At 41.9% G+C, this 27198-nt stretch overlaps 4 protein-coding genes across 6 annotated transcripts; 3 read left to right on the plus strand and 1 right to left on the minus strand.

The window, feature by feature from the left end:
• Nucleotides 1-1529: 1529 nt before the first annotated feature.
• LOC119128764 (nuclear factor 7, brain-like) lies at nucleotides 1530-8503 on the plus strand. Its single transcript, XM_037261507.1, has 6 exons — nucleotides 1530-2246; nucleotides 3826-3921; nucleotides 4966-5199; nucleotides 5320-5342; nucleotides 6231-6346; nucleotides 6420-8503. Exons 1-6 carry the CDS (start codon nucleotides 1701-1703, stop codon nucleotides 6986-6988), a joined length of 1584 nt encoding a protein of 527 aa, XP_037117402.1. The 5' UTR covers nucleotides 1530-1700; the 3' UTR covers nucleotides 6989-8503.
• A 1477-nt stretch (nucleotides 8504-9980) lies between these two features.
• cabp2b (calcium binding protein 2b) lies at nucleotides 9981-21837 on the plus strand. 3 transcript variants are annotated; one of them, XM_037262303.1, is made up of 7 exons: nucleotides 9981-10343; nucleotides 11258-11512; nucleotides 19934-19964; nucleotides 20062-20196; nucleotides 20284-20393; nucleotides 20655-20802; nucleotides 20885-21837. In XM_037262303.1, the coding sequence occupies exons 1-7, from the start codon at nucleotides 10260-10262 to the stop codon at nucleotides 20908-20910; spliced, it is 789 nt and encodes a 262-aa protein (XP_037118198.1). In that variant the 5' UTR covers nucleotides 9981-10259; the 3' UTR covers nucleotides 20911-21837. The 3 variants fall into 3 exon arrangements, with proteins under 3 accessions (XP_037118198.1, XP_037118200.1, XP_037118199.1); XM_037262305.1 differs by lacking the exons at nucleotides 9981-10343; nucleotides 11258-11512 and adding an exon at nucleotides 16219-17186; XM_037262304.1 differs by lacking the exons at nucleotides 9981-10343; nucleotides 11258-11512 and adding an exon at nucleotides 18203-19054.
• On the minus strand, nucleotides 21627-23212 carry crybb1l1 (crystallin, beta B1, like 1). The gene is made up of 6 exons (XM_037262306.1): nucleotides 23159-23212; nucleotides 22987-23081; nucleotides 22799-22917; nucleotides 22592-22724; nucleotides 22355-22497; nucleotides 21627-22259 (listed from the first exon to the last, which is right to left on the minus strand). Exons 2-6 carry the CDS (start codon nucleotides 23074-23076, stop codon nucleotides 22088-22090), a joined length of 657 nt encoding a protein of 218 aa, XP_037118201.1. The 5' UTR covers nucleotides 23077-23081; nucleotides 23159-23212; the 3' UTR covers nucleotides 21627-22087.
• A 972-nt stretch (nucleotides 23213-24184) lies between these two features.
• Nucleotides 24185-26047, plus strand: cryba1l1 (crystallin, beta A1, like 1). The gene is made up of 6 exons (XM_037262488.1): nucleotides 24185-24291; nucleotides 24442-24524; nucleotides 24596-24714; nucleotides 24843-24984; nucleotides 25058-25200; nucleotides 25533-26047. The coding sequence occupies exons 2-6, from the start codon at nucleotides 24450-24452 to the stop codon at nucleotides 25678-25680; spliced, it is 627 nt and encodes a 208-aa protein (XP_037118383.1). The 5' UTR covers nucleotides 24185-24291; nucleotides 24442-24449; the 3' UTR covers nucleotides 25681-26047.
• The last annotated feature ends 1151 nt before the right edge of the window (nucleotides 26048-27198 follow it).

The following is a 27198-nucleotide window of genomic DNA, read 5'->3' on the forward strand; positions in this document are numbered from 1 at the left end:
TTTTACGATGCTTTGGCTCATATACGTGTGCCGGATTTTGGAAGAAGCCTGATTCTGATCTGATTCCATGATTTGTTTTTACTTTGGCTGCCATGACACATATGTAAATTGTACTGTCTTGTTTCCTTTTTGTAACTCTCTATTACATTTAGTCATCAAAACTTCCCTTATCGTGGGAATCACACATCCATGACCTAAACACGTGAGAACTCTGTCTGATTCCCGTTCTGTTATTTGTGGGGAATTCCTCTGTTTCTGACACCTCTTCCAGACTTAATTCATAAATGTATGTATTGTTGAAAGAAGATGGGGCAACCATGTGGGAAATCTAGCAAAAGGCTGGCGTGCCCATGTTGTGCCACGTGAGTAGAATGTGACACGACCCAATGTGTTGGCATCAGCATACGTCTGAATTTAAGTCACATTTGATTTCTTTCACAGCACCCTTACAAATGGATTTACAATGGATGTATTGAATTCATTACAAAGCTATTGGTGTCAGTAGAATATAGTTTGTTTGTGTGTTTGTTTGTTTGTTTGTTTGTTTTATTAAAAATATAATTTTACACAATAGACAATAATGTGTCTTTTATAAGATTTTTGTGTAGCGTTTGACAGTTTATGTTCTGTATCTAAAAACATTCTGGACATGTAAACGAATCGTGAAGAAAAATACCCGTAGGACCTTTGATGATAATTTGGTATTTCCTGGTGATTATGTAAGATGGGAAGAACAGAGATTTGTCATTTGTTACAGTCCCAAATAAAACCTGCTGAGTAAGATGTTTTGACTGCCAAGTGTCATTCACCAAGCGTCATACGTCTGAGTCGGGATTTTTGTTTTTTATTCTTCTCCTTAACACTCGGTTTGTCGATGCTGCTCTCTGCAAAAGACAAAGACTTCCTGAAAAAATGTGGATTGCCTTCTTTGACGGTATAAAAAAACGTGACAATCACAGGGGTGCCTATAAGCAAACATATGTTGTTTTCCAGAAAGCCACATATAACCCTTTCTGGGATCTTCGTAAAAAAAAAAAAATCACTTTGAACATTAAATATCTTGACATTACGTGTATTTGACTGAATATAGATTGAAAATGATGCGCGAATGATATTTAGTTTTTAGTTTTTGCGTCTTTTGTAACTGGGGTTTGTATTCTAATTTAATATAACAAATGTTAAATTCATGTCCTAATTATTGTATTACTCTTACTATATGTCTATTGCACTATATTAGCCTGGAAATTCAGATTCAACGCATGGGTTTGTCTTGATGGGGTACAAATTATTATTGACTAATTGTTTCAGTTAATGGGAAAAAATTAAAATGTAGATGCTCAATAGTTTTTAAGAACGTCCATCATTTCCCCACCATTCACAAATATGGGCTTTTCTATTTTTGTTAGCTTGCATACTTCCTTGAAAGGACAACTTGTTCGACTGTAAATATCTCCCTCTAACGGTTGCTTGTGACTGTCATGAGGCATTTAGCAGCAACTGGAGCACTCGCCGAGCCTGTTGCTGCACGTCCTCAGTGGGGTTGGTTCAGGGGAAAAAAGAAAAAAACATACTTAGGCCACGCCTTTTCTGCCTCTCACCCTGGAGTCAACTTTTGCATTGACAAGTCCACAGAGACACTAAAGGACAAGTCGAGTGAGTTTCCTGTCTCCGAATGAGGACTATGTGCACACGGGAGGGCAATGGCAGAGGCCGGCGCACTTGAAGAACTCCAATCGGAACTCACCTGTCCAGTGTGTCTGGAGCTCTTCCGCGATCCTGTCATCCTCGAGTGCGGGCACCACTTCTGCCAAGTTTGCATCATTCAGTGCTGGGAGGCCAAGGCGGAAGAGCAGTCGACTTGCCCAAAGTGCCGCAAAACTTGCGCGAGGAAACTGCGGCCAAACTCGCTCCTGTGTAACGTGGTGGACAGCGTGCGTCGAGCCCGGGCCATGGACTCTGCCGCCGCCGCCTCCGCGGGTGGGGCAGGCGCGCCGCCGCTGCCTCCCGGCTGGGTCCCGGAAGATCTGCTGGAGGAGCGAGAACCCGGGTCCAGCATGAGCAGCATCGCCTCATCCGTCGGACACTGGCCGCGCCTGTTCGGAATGGATATGTGCGAGGAGCATGAGGAGAAACTCAAGCTCTACTGCGAGGATGACCAGCTGCCGATATGTTTAGTTTGTGGCATGTCCCGGGACCACAAGACGCACAATGTCATCCCCATCAACGAGGCCTTTGACAACTATAAGGTATACGGTATTGCTCTCTTTCTCGCAAATGTACTCCACTGGAAAATTAGAAAGTACCGTACATCATTAAAAATCATAATGTACTGGATCTAAATGGTTATAAACACACTGTATGCATAGTCACAAGCTTCATTCTGTTCGGTTAAAGATGTCGTTTTTAATTTTTGAAAGTCAGATTTATATGCATTTCATTTATAAATTCTTTTATATATGTGCCACGAGTTGTAATTGTACCACACTTTGAGAATCATTGAATTATACATAATTTGAGAAAAAGGTTGGTGTAACCCAAACAATTTAACATCTTCCATGAAAACAGTATTCACAATCATTCTAATGTGTAAGGGCCACATAAAGTACAGGTTACTTATTCATTTAAAATGGAAAAACACATTACAATGCGAGACCACTCTTTCAAACTCAGGGCCTGGGGGCCAGATTTGGCCTGACATTTCATTTTATGTGGACCGATGAAGCAAACCTTGTGCGTCAACTTCCACGATTCTTGCTAAAATCTCTACCCAAATTTCAAAATTTTGAAACAAAACAGATTTTGAAAGCAATTTTTGTTGATCCTGTTTTCACGGTAAATTGAATAATCGGTGAACAATCTATTTTCCTTGACATCAGATTTCTAAACAAGTTATCCATCAGTTCTTGTGTATATACAATAATATGAGGAGATTCAATATTTGCATGGTTTCACAGTCATCATGGCCCTCTGCAGAAAACCATAACTATAATGTTGTCCATGACACAGATGAGTGTGACACCCCTGGTCTGGACTAAATTCATTCCTAATTACTTTGATGTAATTTTCAATGTAATTAGGTCAATTTTAATTTGCTTTAATTTTATTTAAAGTCTGCCATGAGCCGCACCACCCAGTTCAAAAGTGCACGTTTTAAAAGAGTTGTGTGTAAGCTATTTTCAACACTGAGTTGATTATTAATGCGTACAAATAACAGATAACTTGGGGACAGACCAATAGGACTGCTTTGTTAAAAAATTCTGAAATTGACCATATTTGGCACCATATATGTGCACATACAGTACATGTTTTTTAATACACACATGCAGTGACACTAGAAAAACTAGCTTGTATATGTATCCCTGTTCTCAATAAGAAATAAATCAATTCTTCGCTACTTACAAATTGGGAAAGAAATAATGGGTGTGCTGATTGACAACCTGACCTACTTTGTAATTATATTCGCATGTCTCTTTTGGCATTGACAACCAGGGCTTTCATAAACCATTGGATGGTTTGAATGCTTTTCAAAAAGCAGATCAGCCAGTTTGCAGCCTCCAGTGTTTTACAGGAATTCAGCAAGCCAGTGTGAGGTCTGACAACTCCTCCTCTTGGACTCCTCTGATAAAAATGGACTTTTTGTTCTCTTTTCTTTTTTTAACTGGAGCTAAAATGGCAGTTTTGTCTTCGTTCCTGAGTTGGGCTTGTGTCATATGAGTGCCATTAAGGAAGAGTGTGTTTCAACGAGGAAAGGTGCGGGTGGGCGGAGCTTATCCGTAATCCAGTTTATTTCTGCAGTAGTTTGAATGTGTCTCTTCTTCCCTGCAGCATAAACTGTCTCTGGCTCTGGAGAGAGTTCAGCAGCAGTCGGAGGATGCCTCACTTTTCCAAAAAGAAACAAATGAAAAAATCCTTCTCATTAAGGTATGTGTTTTTGGATGATGACAACGAGCCTTGTCCACTCTCACGAGTCCTCCTTAGGCTGCCTTAATTATAAAAACACAAATGAACATCTCACTTAGACCATTTTCAGTCAACAGCACATGGCAAAACGTCCGCTTGGATAAAAACAGGTGGATATTGCCTGTTCAATTCATATTCCACAAATGAAACACTGAACACTGCGTTTCGGCGAGTTGGGATACACAGAACATATTAAAATTTTGGGGTTGACTTCGCCGTTAAAATCCTCACAATTACACCACGCAGTGATAGTTGAACAAGAACGGCCTTGCAAAATCATATGGAGACTCAGACATGATGCAATGGATGTGATACATAAACAAGTCAAATCATGTCTCTCTCTCTCTCTCTCTCTCTCTCTCTCTCTCTCTCTCTCTCTCTCTCTCTCTCTCTCGCTCTCTCTCTCACACACACACATACGCACACACACTAACACACACAGTAGCCGAATGGACATATTTAGAATTGCATGCCGCATTGACTTCATTTCGGCTGGACTGCTTATTTACTCATCACTTTGTACTCATCGTTATTCAAAGTAGAGTAATGTGTGTGTGTGCGCGCATGTGTTGAACAGAGATATGAGCGTAAGTAGCACGTTGACTGCTTGAAAAGTACCAGATAAGTCTACATACATACACTATCTTTGCTCAAAACTACACCTCTGAAAACATTTTCATATTTGCCCTTTAAAAACTTAACCCTCTGTTGTTTGACCCAGTTTTAATGCACATTCACTTATTTTCACTTCTATTTTTCTTTGCGTGAAAGGATGTCAGTAAACAACATAAAAGGGGAAGTTTGCCAACTCTCCTCTTCCTGTCTTTCTGTTTCTTTTTGGTGTTTTGTGTCTGATTTGGTGTCATGCTTGACCAACACAGTATATCCTCAGAAGTTCATCATTTTGTGTATGAAAGCACTGCTATAGCACTGGCAGTGATTCCTTACAACTTTGCCAATGATCCAATTTCACTTCAAGTGGTTGTGTAACTTCTTATCACTCAGGAGCGATCAGGGGATCTGGAGGACATGGTGACTGTGGAGTTTGGCCGTCTGAGGGAGTTCCTCCAGGAGGAAGAGGATCGCATCAAGCAAAAACTGCAGAAGCAAAAGGAGGAGAAGCTCATTGAGCTGGAGGAGGCGCTCACAGAGGCCGCACAGCAAAGCAGCCAGCTGGAAAGCGCCGCTGACCAGCTTCACCTCAAACTGATGGAGGAAGAAAACCCTGAGCAACTCAAGGTGGGAGAGCGGAGATGTTTAGTGATGTCAGTATGTACTGTATGTTGATGCGTTACACCATCATGCAAAAACAAAGGAAGTGATGTGTTACAAACCTGCATTTGTTTCCTTCTGTTTTAGGGAATTAAAGATTTTATTGGCGGGTGAGTACCATCACTGTAATTATGGATGATTTTTTTGTGTTCTATGACTTATCACATTTTTCCTAATATTTTTAATTCATCATTCATCCACCGTGTTGAGGTCAACTTGACTTGTACTGCAGCTGATTCGCCACTAGAGAGCAGACTGACCTAGGCCAAGGCATGGGCAAAGACCTTGTCTAAAATCATGTTAAATGAAATAATTATCAAAATTAAGAGGTTTCATTAGATAGATAGATACTTTATTGATCCCATGGGGTAAATTCAGTGTTCCACTATTAAGGCTCAACATTAAGTACAGCTGCAAGGTATAATAGTAGTCCATAGAAGACCTCAGCTTACGGAGTGTGGATCAGTCATTGAAGACTTTTAATTGAAGAGCAAAAGCAAACATCTAACTTTTTTGGGTGAAAAATGTTGTAAAATCGGTTATTTTTATTTCTGGATCAAGATTAAAGCAAATATTATTTATTAAGGAAATTCTAAGATAGTAGGAATTAAGCAATTAAGAGGTCTTGAATCACAAAGAATGAACTGTGGCCACTCATTTGCAGCTGCAATTTGCATCGCCGTAATGTCTTATTCACAAAGAATATTGCACGAATCATATACTGTACCAGCGCAAACACGCCCACAGCAGAGTGCCGTTTGCAGCTGATTTCCACCTGATCGTGGCAAAGTATAAAGCCTGGCATTGTGCCAATGGTAGTCAGGAAGTAAAAGATGACATTTTCATAACTGCAGCTCGGGGTCCTGAGCGAAGAGCTATGAATAAAGAAAGTCCAGCTGATTTGTTCATCATTGGCTTTATTAATAAACATTACCTTCATATTTTTTGGCTTCGGTTGTTGCTTTTGGAATTCTCTGTCATTCTGTCTGACTTTCCAGGGCTGAGAACTTGTTTGAGCGCCCCCCGGAGGTGAGTGTGGATCTGCAGTCTGGAGAGTTTGTGGGACCTTTGCAGTACAGGACCTGGAGGAAAATGATGGCAGTGTTTAAGCCTGGTACAAACCCACACACATGGCACGGCCTAGAGTTTTGATGTGAGTGTGAATGTATTTTCCCTTATATCCTTAGCTGTCACCACGGTGTCATTGGACCCGAACACAGCCTACCCCTGCCTGTGGGTTTCCTCATGTCGCACCAGGGTTCAGGTGGGTAAAATCCAGCCCAACCTGCCCAACAACCCGGAACGCTTTACTCGCTACAACATCGTGCTAGGCACGGAGGCCTTTTCCTCGGGCAGACACTACTGGGAGGTGGAAGTGGGCTCCAAGACGGCGTGGGGTCTCGGCGTGGCCCGAGCCTCCGTCAACAGGAAGGATGAGATCAACCTCTGCCCGGAGGACGGTTTCTGGACCATGGTGCTGAGGGACAACGGAGATGGCACCTGCGAGTATGAAGCATGCACGGACACGGAGGAGGATAGTTTGTTGTATCCGGCCAAACCTCCCAGGCGGGTGGGCGTCTATCTGGACTGCGGCCGCGGTGAGGTGGCCTTTTACGACGCCGGAGACATGAGCCACCTGTTCACCTTCTACGATGCCAAATTCAACGAACCAGTTTACCCATATTTTAATCCCTGGCCTATTATTAAAGGCTATAACTGGGAGCCGCTGACCATTGTCACGCCACACTGGGGATAGTTGAATCAGCACATTTAGATGCAAGATGTTGAAACAAGATTTCTGAGTCAATGTAATGTATTGCGAAAAGCTTCATGTTGACAGTGAACTCCCGCATATTTGCGTTTTGGTTTTTGCAAACTAACCTATTTGTTGATTTTTTTATTTCAAACTATACTCCGTTATTTTCTGAAAAACCACATGACAAATGACAGTATTCCTTTGCCGTTGGTGTCTTAGTATTGATGTGAGTTGAGAAGCATTATTTAGACCAAAAGTAGTCATTTGCCACCATTTAATGGCATCAGTATAGGGAATTATAGTACAGTCCCTATCCCTCATGAATAGCAGGGGTTCACTGTAATGTGCATAGGAAAAAAAACATTAAAAGGACAAAAGCAAACAAATAGCACAATAAAGGAAACAACACTCTTGCAATCAGTATTTATTCTTATTTTTGCCATTGGGGTACGTTAACATGCCCAAAAACATGATTATGCTGGTGAAAATGCATGAATGTATTTTAGATGTCCCATTTCAAACATGACCCCTAAGAACTCACAAAATGTGCTTCCTTGTAAATTGGAGGAGGAGGAAAAACTGCCTTTGACACCTGTTTGTTCAACATAAAATTGAGTGGCCATGTTTATTATAAGAGGATGCCCAAAAAAGCAAATTCTGGGGCTCATGTTTAGACAAACATCTACTCTGAAATTTGCCATACGAGGCGCAATGCAAAAGAGACTAAAAGGTGTTTTTTAGGACTGATTTTTGTGCAATATGCTAGTACACTGGGTTTTACGTTGTTATTCAAATTCTTAACTAACTAAGGCTTTTAATCCATGGTGTTTTTTTTCTTTTTTTCAAGTTGCGAATTTCAATTTGAGCCTTAATTCAAAATCCTTGATATTCAGTTTACGGTGAATATATTTAGACTTTTTTTTGCCCTTACAATTATGAAAATCCAACTCACTAATAGGACAACTTTCTCACTTGTATTTTTCCCCCCACTAAATGGACAAAAAGCTCATTGATCTCCAAATTGAGGTCCATGTACTAGTTAGTATGCTATTAGTCCTCACAAGTGGGACAACTCTTGCTCTTTAGTAGGACAACAACATTTTACTGCTATGTCCTAATTGACAGCAGTGTGGTGCCAGTACTACTCGTGACAGTCCACGAGTTAACATCTATTGATTCACAAGTAGTAATACTAGTCGTGTGTACATCTTTAAATGAGCCTTTAATTATCAGGCACAATGTTTTTTTGTGAGTTATTGTTATAATGTATTAACACAGACGAGGCAGAGTTGTAACAAAGAACCATTACGGTGGTAAACCTACTGTTTATAGTTTCACCCTACCGCTGTGAATATCTTATGTCCAAGTTAATCCACTGATTAGATGTCACCTCATATGGCATTCTACGTACAACGAGCTTCTTTTCCAGTGCCACCTTGATAAATAACTTTTGTGCTATTAGAGCCAATTGGATATCTGTCACCTGCAATGCAAACAAATAAATAATGAGAAGAAGAATGTGTCTATTATTCATGGCTGATTGTAGACTCCTTTTATTGGCCTCCAGTGTTAGTCAAGGTGTCTTGATGTCTAATTTGATATCACTGCAGGCCAGTTAACACGCAGTAACACAAGCCCTGGCTACTAAATTACAGCTAGGGTGATAGGGCTTGGAGAAGGCTCTTTTTTGATTCCGGTGTATGAAAAAAAGCTCCATAAAGACAATTTGTGGAAGAATTTGGTGTGGAAAAACAGCCCTGACCTTAACACCATCTCGTGTATCACACAGATGTAAAAAAAAGCCATAACTGTGACGCACAGATTGCTGTGCCATATACACCCAGTTCTTCTTTAATTGATGTCAACTTGTACTGTAACTCAAGCCACATTGTACATCCATCTATTTTCTAGACCACTGGTCCAGATCATTCTTTGGAAGACGCAATGTGCAACTTGGACTGGTCATCAGTCAATCACAGGGCACATGCATACTAACAGCCGTTCAGACTACATTCACACCTATGGACAATGTCAAAGAAAGCAAGAAACAAAAAGCTCTACTCTATTTTTGAATCGTGTAGACTCTTGTAGAGAAAATGTCACAAAAAATACAAGCTCTAATTTTAAACAGCCGTGTGCTTACTTCATTGTATTCAGTAAAAGTAGCTCTTATCTTTGCCTCGTCCCAGGATTTAAAAATATGTTTACATGCTTGGCTTTGTAATCTAAAAATAGAGATGAAACAGTTAATTGTGCTCATGTATGTGTGTGTGCTCACTGGTCCTTGTGGGATGAGATTATGCATGCAGGACCACTTTGAGGTGATGTGTTTGAGCCGAAGCAAACTATTTGATAGCAGCTGGGTTTGCATGCAAAACAAACGAACAAACAAACAGAAAAAAAAAACAGGAAATCTGTGTCGTGTAACTAAACGGATAGCTGACCTAGGAGAATGGGAAATAATCCAATTTGTGTCCCAACAAAGGCTTTGGATATGAAAAAGGGAATCTGAAGGCGGATAAATGTAGAGCGAAAGAAGAGAAAATAAAAATATTACTATGCGGTGAGAGTTTGGTTTGTAAAATTCCCAGATGTTAGAAACTTTCCATGGAAATAACTAGGACTTTTGGAAAATTTGTTGAAATGTATATACCAGGAATTTACTAAATTGAAGTTCTGGTGAAGTGAAGATTTGTGTTTGCAATGCTTCGGTATCCAATGCAAGGGAAAAAAAATCATTCAGCCAGGATGGCTATTGTGGCTGTAAAGTGACTGTTATCCTAGATGGCTATTTTGAAAAAGAGGAGGCAGTTAAGAAGCAACTTTGGTGTGCTGCAGGTAGAAACTGTGAGACCTAAAGCGCAGGAGGTATAGGGTGTCACCTAAAAGGAAGCGAGATACAGACTGAGGGCTGAGGTGCAGGAACTTAATCCTGCGGCCAAGACAAAAGCTGATGATAAAAAGCCACGAAGAGAGAAACTTATACAGAAGAAAGAGCAGCGGCGGAGGAAGCGCTCGACTCGGACCGGGTCCACAGGGTGAAGGATGGGAAAACATTTGGATTCGAGCTTCAGCACAACTATTGGAAGCAACTGTTGAGGAAAAGCCATAAAACTAATGACCTTTTTTTCAACCAACTTTGTACTGGATTTTTGCACTTTCAAAATAAAAACAGAGACGACATCATCTGAGAGACGAGAGAGGGAGGGGGAGGGCAGAAGAAAGAGAGAGAGAGGGAGATAGAGGCTGCGTGCGCCTGTGTCACATCGAGATGTTCATGATCATTCGCGAGTCGACGGCTGCGGGAGGCGGTGCTGCAGCCATGAGCGTGCCACAGGAGAGGACTGCCAAACAGGTGTGTGTTTACGCCATATCCTCCACACACACAATCACTAATTGTTAGGTATGTTGTACTAGGAAAAGAAATTGCACTAATATGGATTTCCATCCAAGTATTTTATTAGAAGTGTTTGGTTTTATTTTTATGGACCTTATTTCAAACCTGGGGAGTGGTGATAAGCAATGTTATGCAATAGTTGCAGACTACTACTAATCCTACTACTACTAATAATATAAATAATAGAAAATGGATGGGTGGGATAGTAATAATAATAATAATAATAATAAATGTGAATTTGAGTGTGAATGCTTGTCTATATTCATCTTGCAATTTTCTGTCCACGGGCGCATCTCGCATCTTGCCCATCTGGAATAGGCTTCGGCTCCACCTAAACCCTAATGAGGATAAGCGCAATACAAAATGAGAACTAAATGGATTATGTGTTATATTTAAGATAATAGACCAAAATACAACTTGAATTGTGTATGTAGACACCTAATGAGGATAAGCGCAATACAAAATGAGAACTAAATGGATTATGCGTTATATTTAAGATAATAGACCAAAATACAACTTGAATTGTGTATGTAGACATGCAATACATTATACAGAGTGGATTTTCTAGTATTTGGTACCTTTCATGTTGCTAAACAAGATTACCAAATTATGATGCCGTGCAGTTTCTGCATCCGTATCAAATCATTAATTGCCATTGTGTGTGTGAGCAGGGGTGTTTGAACACCATAAATCTTGTCTCATGTTGCACTGTGTAATGTGTAAGAAAAAGAACATTGATTTTGAAAGAAATTATATTATTACAATGAGGGTCATTTTAAGTTTCTCATTTTCACCCCTGATTAAAAGTGACATTTGTTTTAAGAGTAAACCAAGTCTGACCTGAGGTTCTCAATCTGCTTTTCTCACCAAAGGTGCAGGCTGCAATCAAAAAGAAGGTAGAGAAGCAGAGGAAGCGCACCGGTGAGCAGGGAGGAGTCATTACAGCAGACATCCAAGTGTCCACACCGTGTCACCTCCCGAAGACGCTCTCTGAGAACGGGCAGACGTTGGAAGAGAGGCTGGAGCAGATGATGGAAGGACCACAAAGGAAAGACAGCAGCAGAGAAGAGGTGGAGCAGTCGGAGCCTGTCGACTTGCTGCCTATCGTGGACTCTGTGTTTGGACAGGTAGCTCATTGTCAGCTGTGGTGTGTGTTTCCATTGCCCCCTTAACTAAATAAAACCAGGCTGCATACTACAAATAGTGCTATTAATATCAGTAAAATAGGGCATCTATCTAAGAGGGGGAAAAGACGTTGGAGAGGCCAGAATACGATGAAAGACAGGATATGGCAAGGGTGCGCAAAGTGAATAGAACAGAGTGCTCTTTGCCACTATGACATTCTTAAATCTATCAAATGCATATTAAATTTGTCAAAAAAAAAAAAAAGAGAAAGTATCCTTAAGTGTTTTAATATGGACTTTTCCCAATCCAATGACCTCTTGATATTTGACCATTTAGGACTTTGAAATCAACTTTTAATACCTTAAGCCAGGTCAGAAGGGTTATCTATGAAGTCAGACATTAGTCCTGTACAACACTCAACCCCTAAAACATCCATCCATCCATCCATTTTCTGAACCGCTTAGTCCCCACGGGGGTCGCGGGAGTGCTGGAGCCTATCCCAGCCATCATCGGGCAGTAGGCGGGGGACACCCTGAACCGGTCGCCAGCCAATCACAGGGCACACAGAGACAAACAACCATTTGCACTCGCACTCACACCTAGGGACAATTTGGAGTCTTCAATCGGCCTACCAAGCATGTCTTTGGGATGTGGGAGGAAACCGGAGTGCCCGGAGAAAACCCACGCGGGCCCGGGGAGAACATGCAAACTCCACACAGGGAGGGCCGGAGGTGGAATCGAACCCGCACCCTCCTAACTGTGAGGCGGACGTGCTACCCAGTGCGCCACCGAGCCGCCTACCCCTAAAACATATGTTTTCTTTTTTTAAATTAGAGCAACTGTTTCATAAACAGGCGGCTCGGTGGAGCGCTGGGTAGCACGTCCGCCTCACAGTTAGGAGGGTGCGGGTTCGATTCCACCTCCGGCCCTCCCTGTGTGGAGTTTGCATGAATAGGTGGACAGGGTCTAATGAATGGGTTAAGCACTGCACATTATACAGTGGTGTCTTAAATAAGGACTTTCATTTGTGACCATGCTCATCTCAAATTATCTTTCCATATTGAAATATATTCAGAAGGAAAATTCTAGATGAATACATACATACCTTTCTTTGGTTAATGTTTGATTGGACCATAGATGTCAAATCCCTAAAACATGACATTTTTCTCCTTTTGCAGAATTATTTACTAGCACACAAAACTGCTGCTGGTTTGCTACCATATAGGTTCGTATCGCAAATATCTGCTCGAACAGAATGACGGCTTGCATTTTGAAAAATCTGTCGCATTACTTGTAGTAAATTGAGGTACTCTACCACTGTGCAGTGAATGCTCTCTCACAGATATCTTATATGACTAGGTAAAACGCTGCATTTAATACAGCTACATCAAATATATTGCATCTCAGTGCATAGTGGGCGCTTCATCATTAAGGATGTGATAGCGTGTGTCGGTGAGGATTTAAGCTCCTTTACTTTAGGAAACATTAGGAAAGTGTAATCCGTCACAGATAGCGTCATGCTCAGCCAGAGTTATGATAATACAGCCATACCTTGGCAGCCATTGCACTCTGGCTTGCCAGTTGCCATCCCATTACATCTCATGTCACTCACAGGATGAGACAAGAGAAGGCAGCGACACAAGAGAGGGCTGTAACATATTTGTGTACCTACATGTTGCATCTGTCGGCTCAGGAATAACGGATCGTGGTGTTGAAAACATAAATAAAACGAGAGGGGATTAAGACGGCCTGTGAGTCATTCTGATTCCCTCTTAGACTGAAGAGGATGTAACATGCTCACGTCAGCAGGAAAAAAAACAGAAAAAGGAAAACAGCTGATGTCAGTTATGATGCCACAGGTCCAAAAATAAGCGCGAGAGAGTGTCAGCACAATCAGGAAGAAGTGGAAAGAAATGTGTTGCTTAATGAGGAGCTCATTTCCTGCTTGCACTGATAGACCGTCAGCCCACACAAAGTGAACGGAAATGCAAGCGTTTGACATTTCTCTAAGAATACTAACACACTCGTACTTTGATGTAATGTCAATTCATTTGAAGCAAAAAAGTAGAGAACCCTCCATCTCACTTCAAATCAGTCATCTTTGCTAGAGGCTAATAAACAGGTTGCCATTTTTTATTGACAATTCCAAACAGTTTCCTATTTTATTTCTAAAACATGAAGTAGAAGCCATCCAGCAAGCATCTTGGCCAGAAACTGACATATTAGCGAGAGGCTAATAAAAGAGATATTCCATGGGGTCAAAAAGCACTTGCACGAGAGAAGTGCCCCCACATAAAATAACTACATAAATGTCTTCAGACCAGCATCAATTGCTTGTGAATCCTCCTCTTTTTCTTTCATCAAAACTGCGCACCAAATTGTTTTGACCTTTGTAACTTTCATTTCCCACCTTTCCCCAAATCCCCCACCCTACATCTCTTCTACACTGTGCAAAAAATGTAAATTCCCCAAAACAACACCTGTCATGAAGTGAATGGAGCTGGGCGACCAAATGCAGCTTGGACCAGGGTTAATTGAACAAACTCAAAAGACAAACTATAGATGCTCGACTAGCGACGTGAATAACTGAACAGAAAGACAAAACAAGAGGAGAACAGACAAGCAACTAGAAGAAACAAGAAGACATAAGTCGCAAGCAATCCAAAAGGGGAGTGAGGGGCAGACAGGACTTAAATACAAGACAGGTAACGAGATGCAAGTGACGGCAATTACACTGATCAGAGCACAGGAGGGGAGGGGCGAGCACACAGCCACGCGAACCGAAACTATGACATTAAAACAAGGAAACGAACTGTGACAGATCTTGACAACACAAATAATTGACATGTTAATATTTTGTGCTGGGGATACACATTTGAAAATTCTCACTATTTGTTTAAATTTCAGTTATTCAAACCACAATAATGTAATAAAGCGCGCCAACAACATCTGATTAATCATGAAACTTTGAGAATTTTTTTTTAAAATATATCATTATCACTGAACAGACACAACAAACAGTTTCCTATTTTTTTCTAAAAATGTTTATGTAGTTTATTCAAATTTGAAGGGCCACTCTCTCCCTCCAATAATTAAAAGAATGCAGAAATAATCATTATTCATGCACATTAACATTGCAATTCAATGAAAAGCTTTGTATTAAATAAACAGATTGGACTGGTGGGACACCTTTCTCCTGCCCATCATCCGGAAAGCAATGCCTCACAAGTGTTTGCCCTGACAATGTTACCTGAGTCCAACCAATATATTTGTATTTTTTCTGTTCTTGCTCTTGCATATTGGGCTACGTCAAATGAGTAAGATCAGATAATGACGACATAGTTAGTATCAATTACCACTGAACCCATCCGGCCCTCATCCCTTACACTATACATCGTCAATCTCTGACTGACAGCTCTTGTTAGAGGACACCAGTTGCTGATCATCCGACACCAGATCTTTACTCAATGCACACGCACGCACGCACGCACGCACGCACGCACACACGCACGCACGCACGCACACACACACACACACACACACACACTCACACACACACAAACCTAATTTACATAATGAATTGAAATGTGATAAGAAGGAACTGAGCAGCTAATTAATCAGTTATAATGGTATGAGCTAGCTGCTGATCTCAGTACGTACGCATGTCTCCCACTCAACTCATCTGGGTGAGTCATTGATGAGTCCAGACCGGTTGTTGATTAACCAACATGAAATTACTGAAATTGCGAAACCGTGGCAGGAAATTAAGTAAGTGACTTAACTGACTAACTGATTTAACTGTCACACAATTTTGAAAGCATTGTAACTACCAAAAGTGATACTGGTACCAGTATTGCTAATTCACCTGTAGAACTAATGCTAATCTTTTCAGTGTAAGGGTTTAGTAAGATGCAATCATGAATAAAGTACTAAGTTGCATCATCGGGTGGCAGCCTGCGCTGAGTGAGAGTATAGGCAACATGAGGCCTACCAGTCTGGGGATGCCAATTGAATCCGGCCCATCTTGTAATGATTCAAATCATCGACAGCAGGAGTCACAACAGTTACTATTGCCATAGCCAGAAAATTGCTGGCCAGTAATACGCTCCCCTACGTTCATTTTCAACTCAACAGACCATGGCACACACTCATTCACTGACGTTATTGCCATAGTGTTAGATTTGTGGATGGCCGACCCGAGTGGTGAAAATTAATACATTCACCTCAAATGAATATATTTTTAGTGATGAAGTGTATGCATCCAATTTTTAAAAATCATTCTCTACTTAGCTTATTTAATTCATTGTGGGAGGGCTCGGCAACATAACCCCCAATTTAAGAGTTTAATTAATTCCACCATACTTGTAATTCAAACCATTCATATCTCAAAATCAACTTTTTCCAATGAAATGAATAGAAATAATATTAATCTGGTCCAGATCCCCCAAGAACGCATCACAATTTTTTAATGTCTTCATTCGGAAAAATGACACTGAATTCTAAAATATGAATACAGTATATTTAAAAAAGTATTAAGAAGATCATAAAGGCAGAAACAAAATGGTTTTAAGAAGTTTAAATTTGCAGTCAAGCACTCACTCACTCACGTACGCACGCACGCACGCACGCACGCACGCACACGCACACGCACACGCACACGCACGCACGCACACACACACACACACACACACACACACACACACACACACACACACACGAATGTCCCCTTTTTTCTCTGGCGCCTTCTAGTGGCATGATTTGCATACATCACCAGTCCAAAAAAGACATGCAGTACATGCAGTACTTATTTCAAAGTTAAAGCAGTTATCTTCTATTCCCGTGACCGGTTTTAACCATTATGTTCTCATTTTTATCCTTTTTCGCGCGTACATTCATCATCGTCAATGTTCACACAAAACTGCATCGGTGACACCACAATTATTCCCTTAATACAAGATAATTGCTGTTTTTTTTAATTTAGTTTTTTAGGGGTTTTTTTTGTGAAAAAACTTGCTGCACCAGCCCTCATATTACGAGAAAATTGTATTTCAATCATCGCTTTAAAATAGCAAATAGGTGCAGAGTTCTTGCTGTTTTCTGTTTTATTTTTCCTTGTACCCTTTCAGCTCTTCTTTTCATCATCACATCCACTCCTTCAATCTGATACAGCAACGATTAATCCCCTTCTGTTTTTACCCTCTTAATTCTCTCCCTAAAAGCGATCTTGCTGCAGATGAAGTCATTTGGGTGCTGATACAACATATGTGAGATTGATGGAGACGCTCGAGAGATTACAGTAGTTGAGAAGTGTAAAAAGAGAATTAGAGATGCATCACTCAAGTGAAGCATTCCGTTTAGTTGAGGGCGCTTATTTTGGGTCATGTATGCAATGACCCTGGGATGGGCAAAGGTGGGCGGAGTCAATCAGCCTTGTGATTACTGGCATAGATTAGAGGCGCTCTTCATCACTGAGTGGCATCACATCATCACACTATGGGGGAACACTTGGAGTTTTTCTCCACAATGGAGCAGCTGGAGTTTTGAAACGAGCAGCTAGTGAGGAGACAAAAGGGAAGAGTGTGAGGCAAGTGGTGCAGAAAAGAAGAGGACTATAGGTTGGGAGCTTGGGTGATGGGTAACTGCACCAAATCATCCATGAAAGAAAAAATGAGGAAGGTAAGACTTTAAGTATCATAACTGGCATAGAATATTTCCTTATTTTGAACTAACTGAGATGAGCATGCAGGGTTAGTTAGACCGCCATTTAACCAAGGGAACCGTATTCTCGTCAGAGCCCATTTGAGTTTGTATTTCAGGCTTGTTTTATATTACAAATGACTTCATGATAAAACGTGCATTCTAATATTTGTGGGTTAAAAGTAAAAGGATTGTATGATTGGACATGAAGAAATGCATCACGGAATGTAATCGCCCAGCGGTTGTATGTTTGTCATCCCTTGATCCTTCCCTAAGAAATTTGGCAGTTTGATCCTGGACATGTCATGGAGTACAAGTCTGACAAACATACAATATAATGCAATTCCATACAAACAATGACTTTGAATATTATTGTTAATCAGCTTTTAAAATAATATTTTCTTTTTAATAATATCATTGCATTAGTACTGTTATGGACATTATGTTTTTGTTGTAACTGCAATTTTAATGAATACCTTATGTATTATTATAATGCCCCTTTCCTCCATCGGTTGGCTCCAGGACCTCGCAATTTGATTTTGACATACTAAGAATTCTTTTTCTAATCAGTTTAAAAAAAAAAATCTGTATTCCAAACACGGTGCAACTTTTGACTGTAATTTAGACGCAAGATGACTCAAGAGAAAGTCAGTGTCAGGCTTGGCTCAAGGAGAGGACTCGAATGCAGAGTGACCAAAAAATGGGAATTTTCTGACAGGCTTGAGCCGGCAAAAACCAAAAACACCTCAAAGAGGGAAAACAAGGTGGCAAAACAAAACTGAAATTCTCTGAGCAAAGGCTTCTTCACAAAATTTTCTCAAAAGTATCTTTAGTTTACGTGATCGCTGGTACTCCTGACGAGACAAGACGCACTGGCACAAGACAAGGGGAAGACGCTGACTCAATACACACAGAAGGGGAAGGGCAAAGGTGCACACAATTAGGATCAGGGAAGACAATCAGACTGACGCACAGAGGAAGGAAGGGCCCACGAACTGAAACAAGAGGAGAGTTACTTATCAAAATATAACAGGAAGTGACAATACAACAAAAAGGACAAGACAATAACAACCCACAAATCGTAACGGTATGACAGTCAGATCCACAAAGAGCAGACATCATAAAAGTGAGGGCATGGGACCCAGTCGGCACAAAGGTTTCAATTGGGTCACGCTATTGATTAGCTAGCCGGCACACTATTGGTAGAGTCTAAACACAAGCTAATTTCACCGAAGCTAATGAAGACGGTATGTGCTTTAATTCTTGATCATCTGGGTCAACTTGAAAGTATGTCACAGGCGTGACAGAGACTTCAGTAAAATGCAAAGATGGTCACCCCAATTGGACAAAAACAACACATTTAGAAGACATGTTACTGTGTTCCGTAATGCAAAATGACTTTTATCCGATTACTCAATTAGTTGGTGAAATAATCAGTACAACGTAGCTTATAAAACTATCCGCTAGTTGCAGCCACAGTTGACACATCTTGTATCTCTTTTAAATTGGAGAAAAATTCGGAACTAAAAAGGTTAGAAACGAGTCAAATAGAAACATTTCCAACGCTTCCTTGAAATGAAAATTTCTCTGAAAGATGTTGTTTTTATGTGTCAGCAAACATGGCTGACTGAAGACAAGGCTAACAACCTGGTCTGCCTCTAAAGGGGGTGTCAGTGGGGGGTGAAGTGATGGGCTTCAGGGGCGTGCGACAGCAGGAAGAGCAAGACGAGGAAGTGGAAGAGGATGTGTTCAAAAATCCTTTCGGGACGTTGGTGAAGAACAGCAACATGCACAACATCGCGGGCCCCGCCTGCGTCTTTCTCAAGCAAGGCTTTTTGCTGACGCTCGTACGTAACAAGCTGTGACCCATCCCTGCTCATCTTCATCCCTCCATCATGGCCGAAATCTACCGCATCACCGCTTCGGGGTCGATCGTTCCGAACCATGGATAAATGATTGACTTTTGATTGTGTGGCACTCACCCCTCGTGTGTTGTGGTACAAAACTACTGACCCACTTCTCAGTTGATCTTCCATTCCATCCATCCATTGTGCTTGTGCTTGTTGGGGTCAGGGGTGACATGGGGCCAATCTGGCTAACTTTGTGCAAGAGGCGGGTTACAGCATAGAATGGTTGCAACTTGCAAGCAATCTAAGTAATCCTTAACGTTTTTGGTGTTATATGCGGATTTTTACAAACGCATCTGAAGGGCTGCAAATGTCTCTACATACATATTATTTAACTATCACTGAACTTTTTTTAATTACATGAAATTGCTCATCTATTATACAGATTTGTTTAAAAAAAACATTTGAAAATACTTTTGAGAAATCTATCCCTACCTAATTTCTATATTTGAAATAGTTGTATTGGTTCTTGTGCTATAGTAATTTATATTTCTTGAGATTGTGAATTTTGTGTTTTCCTTAGCTTTAAATTATTAGCATCCAAATGACAACAAATAAAATTCAATAAAATCTACAACTTTTTGTGCAATGAAGCTGAGTTTAATTTTTTAAAAACCGAATTACTGAAATAATTCAAGTTTTCCAAGAAATTATTACTGTAACTGTAACCCTCCATTCATGGTCAATGTCACCATTATCATGGCATTTAAAAAATGTCTTAAATATATTTGTTATAAACCTATTAATTAAATTGTTGAATGAGCAACAGAGGTTAAAAGCTTTCAAGTCGATGAAATTGATCATCATTGCTTCCAACAGGATCGAGAGCTGAGACCAGAAGAGATGGATGGTGAGTTTTTTTCTTTTTTTAAATACTACCTTTCCTCTTCTCCATCAAACTGAATAAAATACCTGACTTGCACTTTTAATCATGTGCATGTCTTCAGAGCTCCGTGAAGCCTTTTTAGAGTTTGATAAGAACAAGGATGGCTTCATCAGCCATAAAGACCTGGGGGAGTGCATGAGGACCATGGGATACATGCCCACCGAGATGGAGCTCATAGAATTGAGTCAGCAAATTTGTGAGTGGATCAGAAGCACACTCAGCAGAATATATTTTTGTTGTTTTGCTGATTTTTGATAAAATGTCCAATGCGTCTGTTCTACAGGTGGAGGCAAAGTGGACTTTGAGGATTTTGTGGAGCTGATGGGACCCAAAATGTTGGCAGAGACTGCAGACATGATTGGAGTCAAAGAACTACGTGATGCATTCAAAGAGGTCTGGATATTCGGCAATTTCTTATACATTGTGGTTCAGTTTTGATCAAATGCACAATGTCGTGAAACCCTGCATATTTGTGTTTTGGAATTCACATTTTTGCCTATTCATACAGTATGTGTATTTGTTGTTTAGGGGGGGGCTTTGCTTGATTATTTGCTTGAAAAAAATAACATATTTGTTGTTTTTGTGCTCCGGCTGAAACCATGTTTGATTTGAAAATTCTCTCCAAAAAATGATGGATTCTCTCTTTGGTCCCAGTTTGATTCCAATGGTGACGGTCAGATCAGTTTGTCTGAGCTACGCGAGGCCATGAAGAAGCTGATGGGAGAACAAGTGACCAACAGAGAGATAAATGAGATTCTCAGAGACGTGGACCTCAATGGAGACGGTTTGGTAGACTTTGAGGGTGAGCGCTGAATTCTATTTGCATTTTGTGACTGTGTCTCGAAACTCAACACATTTATTTTCTGCTCATTTGCTTCTTTCAGAGTTTGTGAGAATGATGTCCCGTTGATGTGCATCGCACGGGCGATGGCATTTAACACAAAAACCAGGGACGACTCTACACATCTTTGTCTGTAGTTCTAGCATTTTATGTTGCTATATAAAAATATATATGTATATAATTTAAAAAAAAAAGTAACAGAAATTGTATAACACAGAATATATGGACAAAAGTGTTGGAACAATTTTTTAAAATAACTTAGTGTTCCCGAAGGCATGCTTTGATGAGTTTGGTTTAAAAGAACTTGAGATGTGAGATCAACAGGAATCACACATAAAAAAACAAAAGTTTTATTTTTATTTCCAATGGCTTCCAATGGCCAGGTGTCCTAATACTCATGTCCATACACTTGTAGTCAAGATGAAATTGCTGACTTTCTGTTTGTTTTTTATACATCAAATATTTGCATGTAACATTCCGTTTGTAAATCTGTAATAAACAAGTTAAAAAAAAAAAAACAAGAGCATAGAAGCAGCCACTGTGATTTTACTCACTTTATTATCTTTTTACACCAATAGACCAACATTTGATGTTAAAAGGTATGATTTGGATCATGCATATTAAGCAAATATTTGATTCAAAAACAGATCATCCAACTGGCATCACACAGAGCTACAATGGTTTCTGAATTGTTTTGAAATCAACAGCGTTGCCCAGGATTGGCCATTTAAATTCATGACAAGCTGTTATATGGTTTTCAAGTAGTAAGTCACCTGACATCAACATCTTTGAAACAATTGTTGTTTTTATTGAAAACTTGGCCAGGATTCTGTACAGCAGAGTGTATGTGCAATACACAGGGGCCAGAGCAGGAGGTGCTAAAGACTCTTTTTCCCATAGTGCATTGTACCCTGAATCACGAATCTTGTGTAAAATTGCAATAGGTGTCTTGTTCCTTCTTCAGAGCTTTGTAGGAGAATGAAGATAGGGACTAAACATTAAAAAAAAAAAAAAAAAGGGGGGGGGGAGAGAAAGGGGAGAAACTAAGCTCAGCCCATAGGGGAGAAAGAGAAAAATGGACAGTGAGGAATGGATATCCTTTCCACGAGATGAGGTCCAGGTCAAGGAGAGCCTCACTGCTTTTCGGCCGTGATCAGGTAAGGCCTTAGACGTCTCTTCCCCTTCCCCTCTTCTTGCGCCCCTCTCCCTCACTTCCGCTCTTTCTCTTTCTCTCCTTTCCCGAGCCTCACTTGGTGGCCAGGGTGTAGCAGCCTTGTTGGTGCCACTGCATGTCGCGGATACGGCGCACAGACTGCAGCTGAGGGGTGCGGGCGCCGTACTCGTTAAAGTGCCTGAACTCGCCCTTCTCCAGCAGGTACTGACTACCACGGTAGCCGGGGAACTGGTAACCCACAAAGCTGTGAAGGGGGGAAAAAAAATCACACATATGTGAACAACGGAAAGACGACAGCTGGCGTTTGATTTGCGGCGTTCCACTGTGAGCTGCACTCACGTTCCGCAGCTGACGATGATGCTGCCCACTCTGTCGGTGAATCCGTAGGAGAACAGGCTGGGGACGTCATCGTCCATGATCTCCATCTTGCGGCCCTTGAACTCTCCCACTTCATGCAGGCAGATCTTGTGCTTATCAGGGTCCTGTAAGGAAAGACCCAGAGAAGCTCAACACTGGTGATTCATTGAGATGGAGAAGCAAAGAAGTGTTTTTAGAAGTGTGTGTGGGGGGGGGTACCATTCGAACAGGCCTGAAGGACAGTAGGTAGTCATTCTTCTGACAGTTGCTCCAGGAGTCCCAGCGAGGATACTCGCCCTTCTCCAGGATGTACATCTCACCGCAGAGATTTATCTGCTCAAAGCCCACGAATCTGCCAATCAAAATGGCATTATATCAGCTCACTGCAAAGACACAAGTTGACGGGGGGGAGGGGAGGGCACTCACGGGCCGGTTTCCACACGGAGAGAGCGCACGCGTTCCATGCCCAGCTCACAGATGTTCATCACCTCGCTGCTGATCTCAATCATGCGGCCCTGGAAGTTCTCCTGGTCGAACACCAACATCTACAACGAGAAGAGGCAACGCACAGTCATGTTTTTCACTGAAGAATTTCATGTCAGAGAGGCTCTCACCTTGTAAGAAGTCAGGCCGAACTCTGACTTCTTGCTCTGAGCAGCCTTCCCATCAGTCTGGGAAGAGGATTTGGATTTGTCACTAGACATGATTGCTGGGTCAGAAAAGAAAGGGACAAAGTTATATAGTGGCACGGAGTGTGTGTGTGTACTGTGCATATGTGCGCCTTACCTGATGCTTACGCCGAGCCTCACTCAAGAGTGTGAGCGGCCTGGAAGCACCCCTCCCTTTTATACGCTGGCGCCCGCAGGAGAGGAATTAAGGCAAGTGAAACAAATCTGCTGCGGTCAGAGGCGTGACACAAAAGAAAAGACCGCATCATCAGAGGGGGACGGACGCACGATGGGCGGAGCCAGTGTGGCAAGGTGGGCGGCATCCAATAACCAACACAACCGATACACTGTGCATACCTGGCTGAATCAAACTTACACGATCGACTTGACAACACACATTGGCACACAAATTGTATAGCTAAAATATGAAACATAATATGCTTTTTAATTATGTTGCAAATGTTTAATATTTATGTTTAACATGCTAAGACTGCTTCACACAAACTTGGTTTGCATTCAACTGCAATTTATCTATGTGGAACTCTTCTCATAAACTTCTGCTGAGTCCTGAAATGTGTGGAAAAAATTGTGGACCCTATTCAAGAATTAAAAAAACAAACGAATGAATTACTTACAAACCCTGCTGCATCCTATACTATGTGAATATTATAGCAACTGCTGTTTAATTTATATTGCGTTGTCGGATAAAATCGCACCTAATGGGCTAGACAAGAAAACATTGTTGTGCAGATCAGTAACAACGTCATCATCATCATCATCATCACGTTTCTCAAACCTTGACATGTTTAGAAGATTTTCAAGCTGATAAGTTTGACAATTTATGAATTGTGGATTGTGGTGAATAGCCTCCCAGCCTTTAGGTGCCCCCTTGTGCTCCACTCTTAATCCGCTCACTCTCTGCCCTTATCAGCGATCCTTTGTGCAGCCATACACGCTGGATTGCTGACCGGGGTCCGAACATACCGGACCCCCTTTGTCTTTTCTCTATGATATGTGCTGAGGTGGTCACAGCGGCCTGGGGGCGCGCCTCTCTGCGGACTGCCAATAGTGCAAGAGTGCGCATGGCCTGGCGTGAACTCGCCGCTGCAGGAGAGCCCCACCCATAGGCCATCCCTCCTCCACCACCCCACCCTGCATGACCTGCCTACCCATATAAAACTGAAGCGCCAGGTCCTCCCAAAACTCTACGCGAGGCTGGCGGCAGGTGCGTTCCACTCCAGAGCTCTTCCGGTAAGGTCCTGTCTCTGCTCCAACTGCAAGCACAATACATGTCAAAGAATGGCTGCACTGAATAAAGGACAAACTACTGAATATATTGATGTTTTTGTGCATAATAGAACTAAATCATTTTCTCATAAGTTCGTGTTTTTGTCGCATCAGGCGTAAAGATGTTCCGAACTACAAGGTCCCCGATGATGCAACCCCTGGCCAACTCAGGAATGGGCATGGCTCCCTTCTTCAAGGTAACACTGAGGAGTGAAGACGGGAATGTTATTTACATTTTGGCATTTATGACCTGATATTGCCTCGACAGGTGACTGTTTTTGAGCAGGAGCATTTCCAGGGCAAATGCCTGGAGTTGACCTCCGAGTGTGGTAATATCCAAGACTGTGGTCTGGACAACATCCGTTCCATCAGGGTAGAGAGCGGCGCGTAAGTCTCAGTGAAGTTTTGTCACCGAGGCCGAAATGTATCAACCCTGTTGGGATTAGCACCTTGAAATGTTCACATGGATAGTTGCTGGAACACTCACGTCAAGAGTTCTTTATCTGTTTGTGAAGCTGGGTCGGTTTTGAGCACCATGACTTCCAAGGCCAGCAGTTGATCCTGGAGAGAGGAGAATACCCCCACTGGGACTCCTACAGCGGCTCCCTCGCTTACCACGTCGAACGCCTCATGTCTCTGCGCCCCATCTACTGCGCTGTAAGTATTCATTAGACTCGGAATGGATCTCCCCACGCTTCCTCGTGATCCAAGACCGGCTACCGTCTTCCAGTCTCACCAGAGCAGCCGCATGATCATCTTTGAGAAGGAGAACTTCATGGGCCGCAGCGTGGAGATCTCTGATGACTACCCCTCCCTGCAGGCCATGGGCTGGCTGACACCTGAAGTGGGCTCCATGCACGTGCAGTGCGGCGCGTAAGTTTCCAGAGAGCTGTCTTTCCTATTCTGAATTTGGGAGAGAACATTTGGCCTTTTACATGGAAAGCGAGTTTCAAAATGCTTTGGCTTTCTTCACCTCACTTTGGCAAATTAAAATGAAATCAGTGCTGCCCAAGCTTTACTGAGCCAAGTCACCCATGTTAAATTAAAAAGCACTCGCACCAAACCGCCACATAGAAATGTTCGAAAGAGTACAATGATATGATGATCTTGTCTTAGTTTAGACCTTTCTGTGATGCAAAAGTTGCTCCATGTATGCCAACGTTTGACTTTGGAAGTGAAGTCCTACTATTTGTTTCCTCCCACAGCTTTGTGTGCTACCAGTTCTCTGGCTACAGGGGCCAGCAGTACATCATGGAGTCCGAGAGACACAGTGGTGACTACCAGCAATGCAAAACCTGGGGCTCCCACTGCCAAACTCCCCAGATCCAGTCCATCAGACGCATCCAGCACTGAGAGGAAGACAAGACTGACATAGCAGCTCCTTCCTACCTATGATCTCCTCCTTTCTGTCTGCTCCACATTCCTGCAACCCACTCCACACTGCTCCACAAATGAATGTGAGAGACAATATAGCACTGCTAAAGCACAGGGAACTCCGCAGTCCACACACACATGCCAACATACGTACAGTAGATGACACTCGGGTAACGTGTTTTTTTATTTGGTTCGAGGGCCCAACTCACAAACACATATACTGAGCTGAAATTAAAGGCCACTTGAAGGAGAACTTCCTAACTGTGGTGCAGCTGGTGTGTGATCGTTTTGTGTGGAGGAGGTCGACTCACAGGTTGATAGCAAATAAAGTCATTTTCGCCTCAAATATGTGTAGCCTTTTAGTTTTTTCTTGAAATATTGGCTCAGGTGCTACTTGGTGGAAAGAATTGGAGAACCATTGCAATAAGATATTATTGTCAAAAAGCGAACCTGCATTTGATTGAAAATGATTGACCATGAGGAATATAAGTGCTGATTAATGAACAGGTATGTTTTATCAGATGACAGAATGCCATTTTGTACTGAGCAGAAGGATGGAGTCCAGTGTTTGTTCCATTCCTGACATATTCTTCTTTTTCAAGTTAAGGCCGAGTCGACAGTACTTCTACGGGTTGCAGCCAGGTGGCGCACTCCACTCCGCTACAATTGCAATTAAAAAAAAAATAAAAAAAAAGAGAGGGTTCTTCTAACAGAAGATAAAACCAGGCCACAGTATCACTAGTGTTGTTTTCAACTCAACCGTCCCTTGTATGCGGCACAACGGACCGAACATGCCAGTAATAATCCAGGCGGTCAACTGAAGAGCAGATGCCTAACAAAGCAGTCTTTACAGTGAAAATTGAGGTGACTTACTAGGTGTAGGTCAAGTAAAACGCTTATCCTGATGCTACACGTTAAAATCTGGTCCTATTGAACTCCATTAGTGTCACTAATGCAACTCAAAGAGGAGAGCCAACTTGGAGGACTGGGACTAAGTCAACTAGCGTACCTCAACATGATAGATCCTGGACATACGTAGCATTGTTCACAGCAAAGTCCACTGACAAAGAAGTCAAGTCCGCCCCTCCTACGACGTCAATCTCTTTGTCAGTCTCCTCCTCTTCGTTCTCTGAAGACGGTGACCAGTTGATGGTGACCGGCTCGGGGATGGATCCCAAGGCTCCAATCACGTCGATGTCATCCCCCTCTGTACTTCCTGTTTCAAGGTTGACATCTGTTGATGAGAAAAAAAAGTGGTGAAACACATAGACAGTTCCGTCAGCTTTCTTTTTCTATGTGTTCCCCGGGGCTCGAGTCAGTACCTGCGTTCGTATCATCGAGCTCTTTGCCGTTATTATTTTCTGTGTTGGTTGACATGGTGGTCTCATCATATGACTTGACAGGAAGCGGAATATTTGGCTCTGAGTACGTCCTCTTGGCTTCACCGCCGATATCCGTTGTCTCCCCTTGTGGCCGGGCTCGCCTCTTTGCTGCCCT

This window comes from Syngnathus acus, chromosome 10 (genome assembly GCF_901709675.1).
Source record: "Syngnathus acus chromosome 10, fSynAcu1.2, whole genome shotgun sequence".
NCBI lineage: Eukaryota > Metazoa > Chordata > Actinopteri > Syngnathiformes > Syngnathidae > Syngnathus > Syngnathus acus.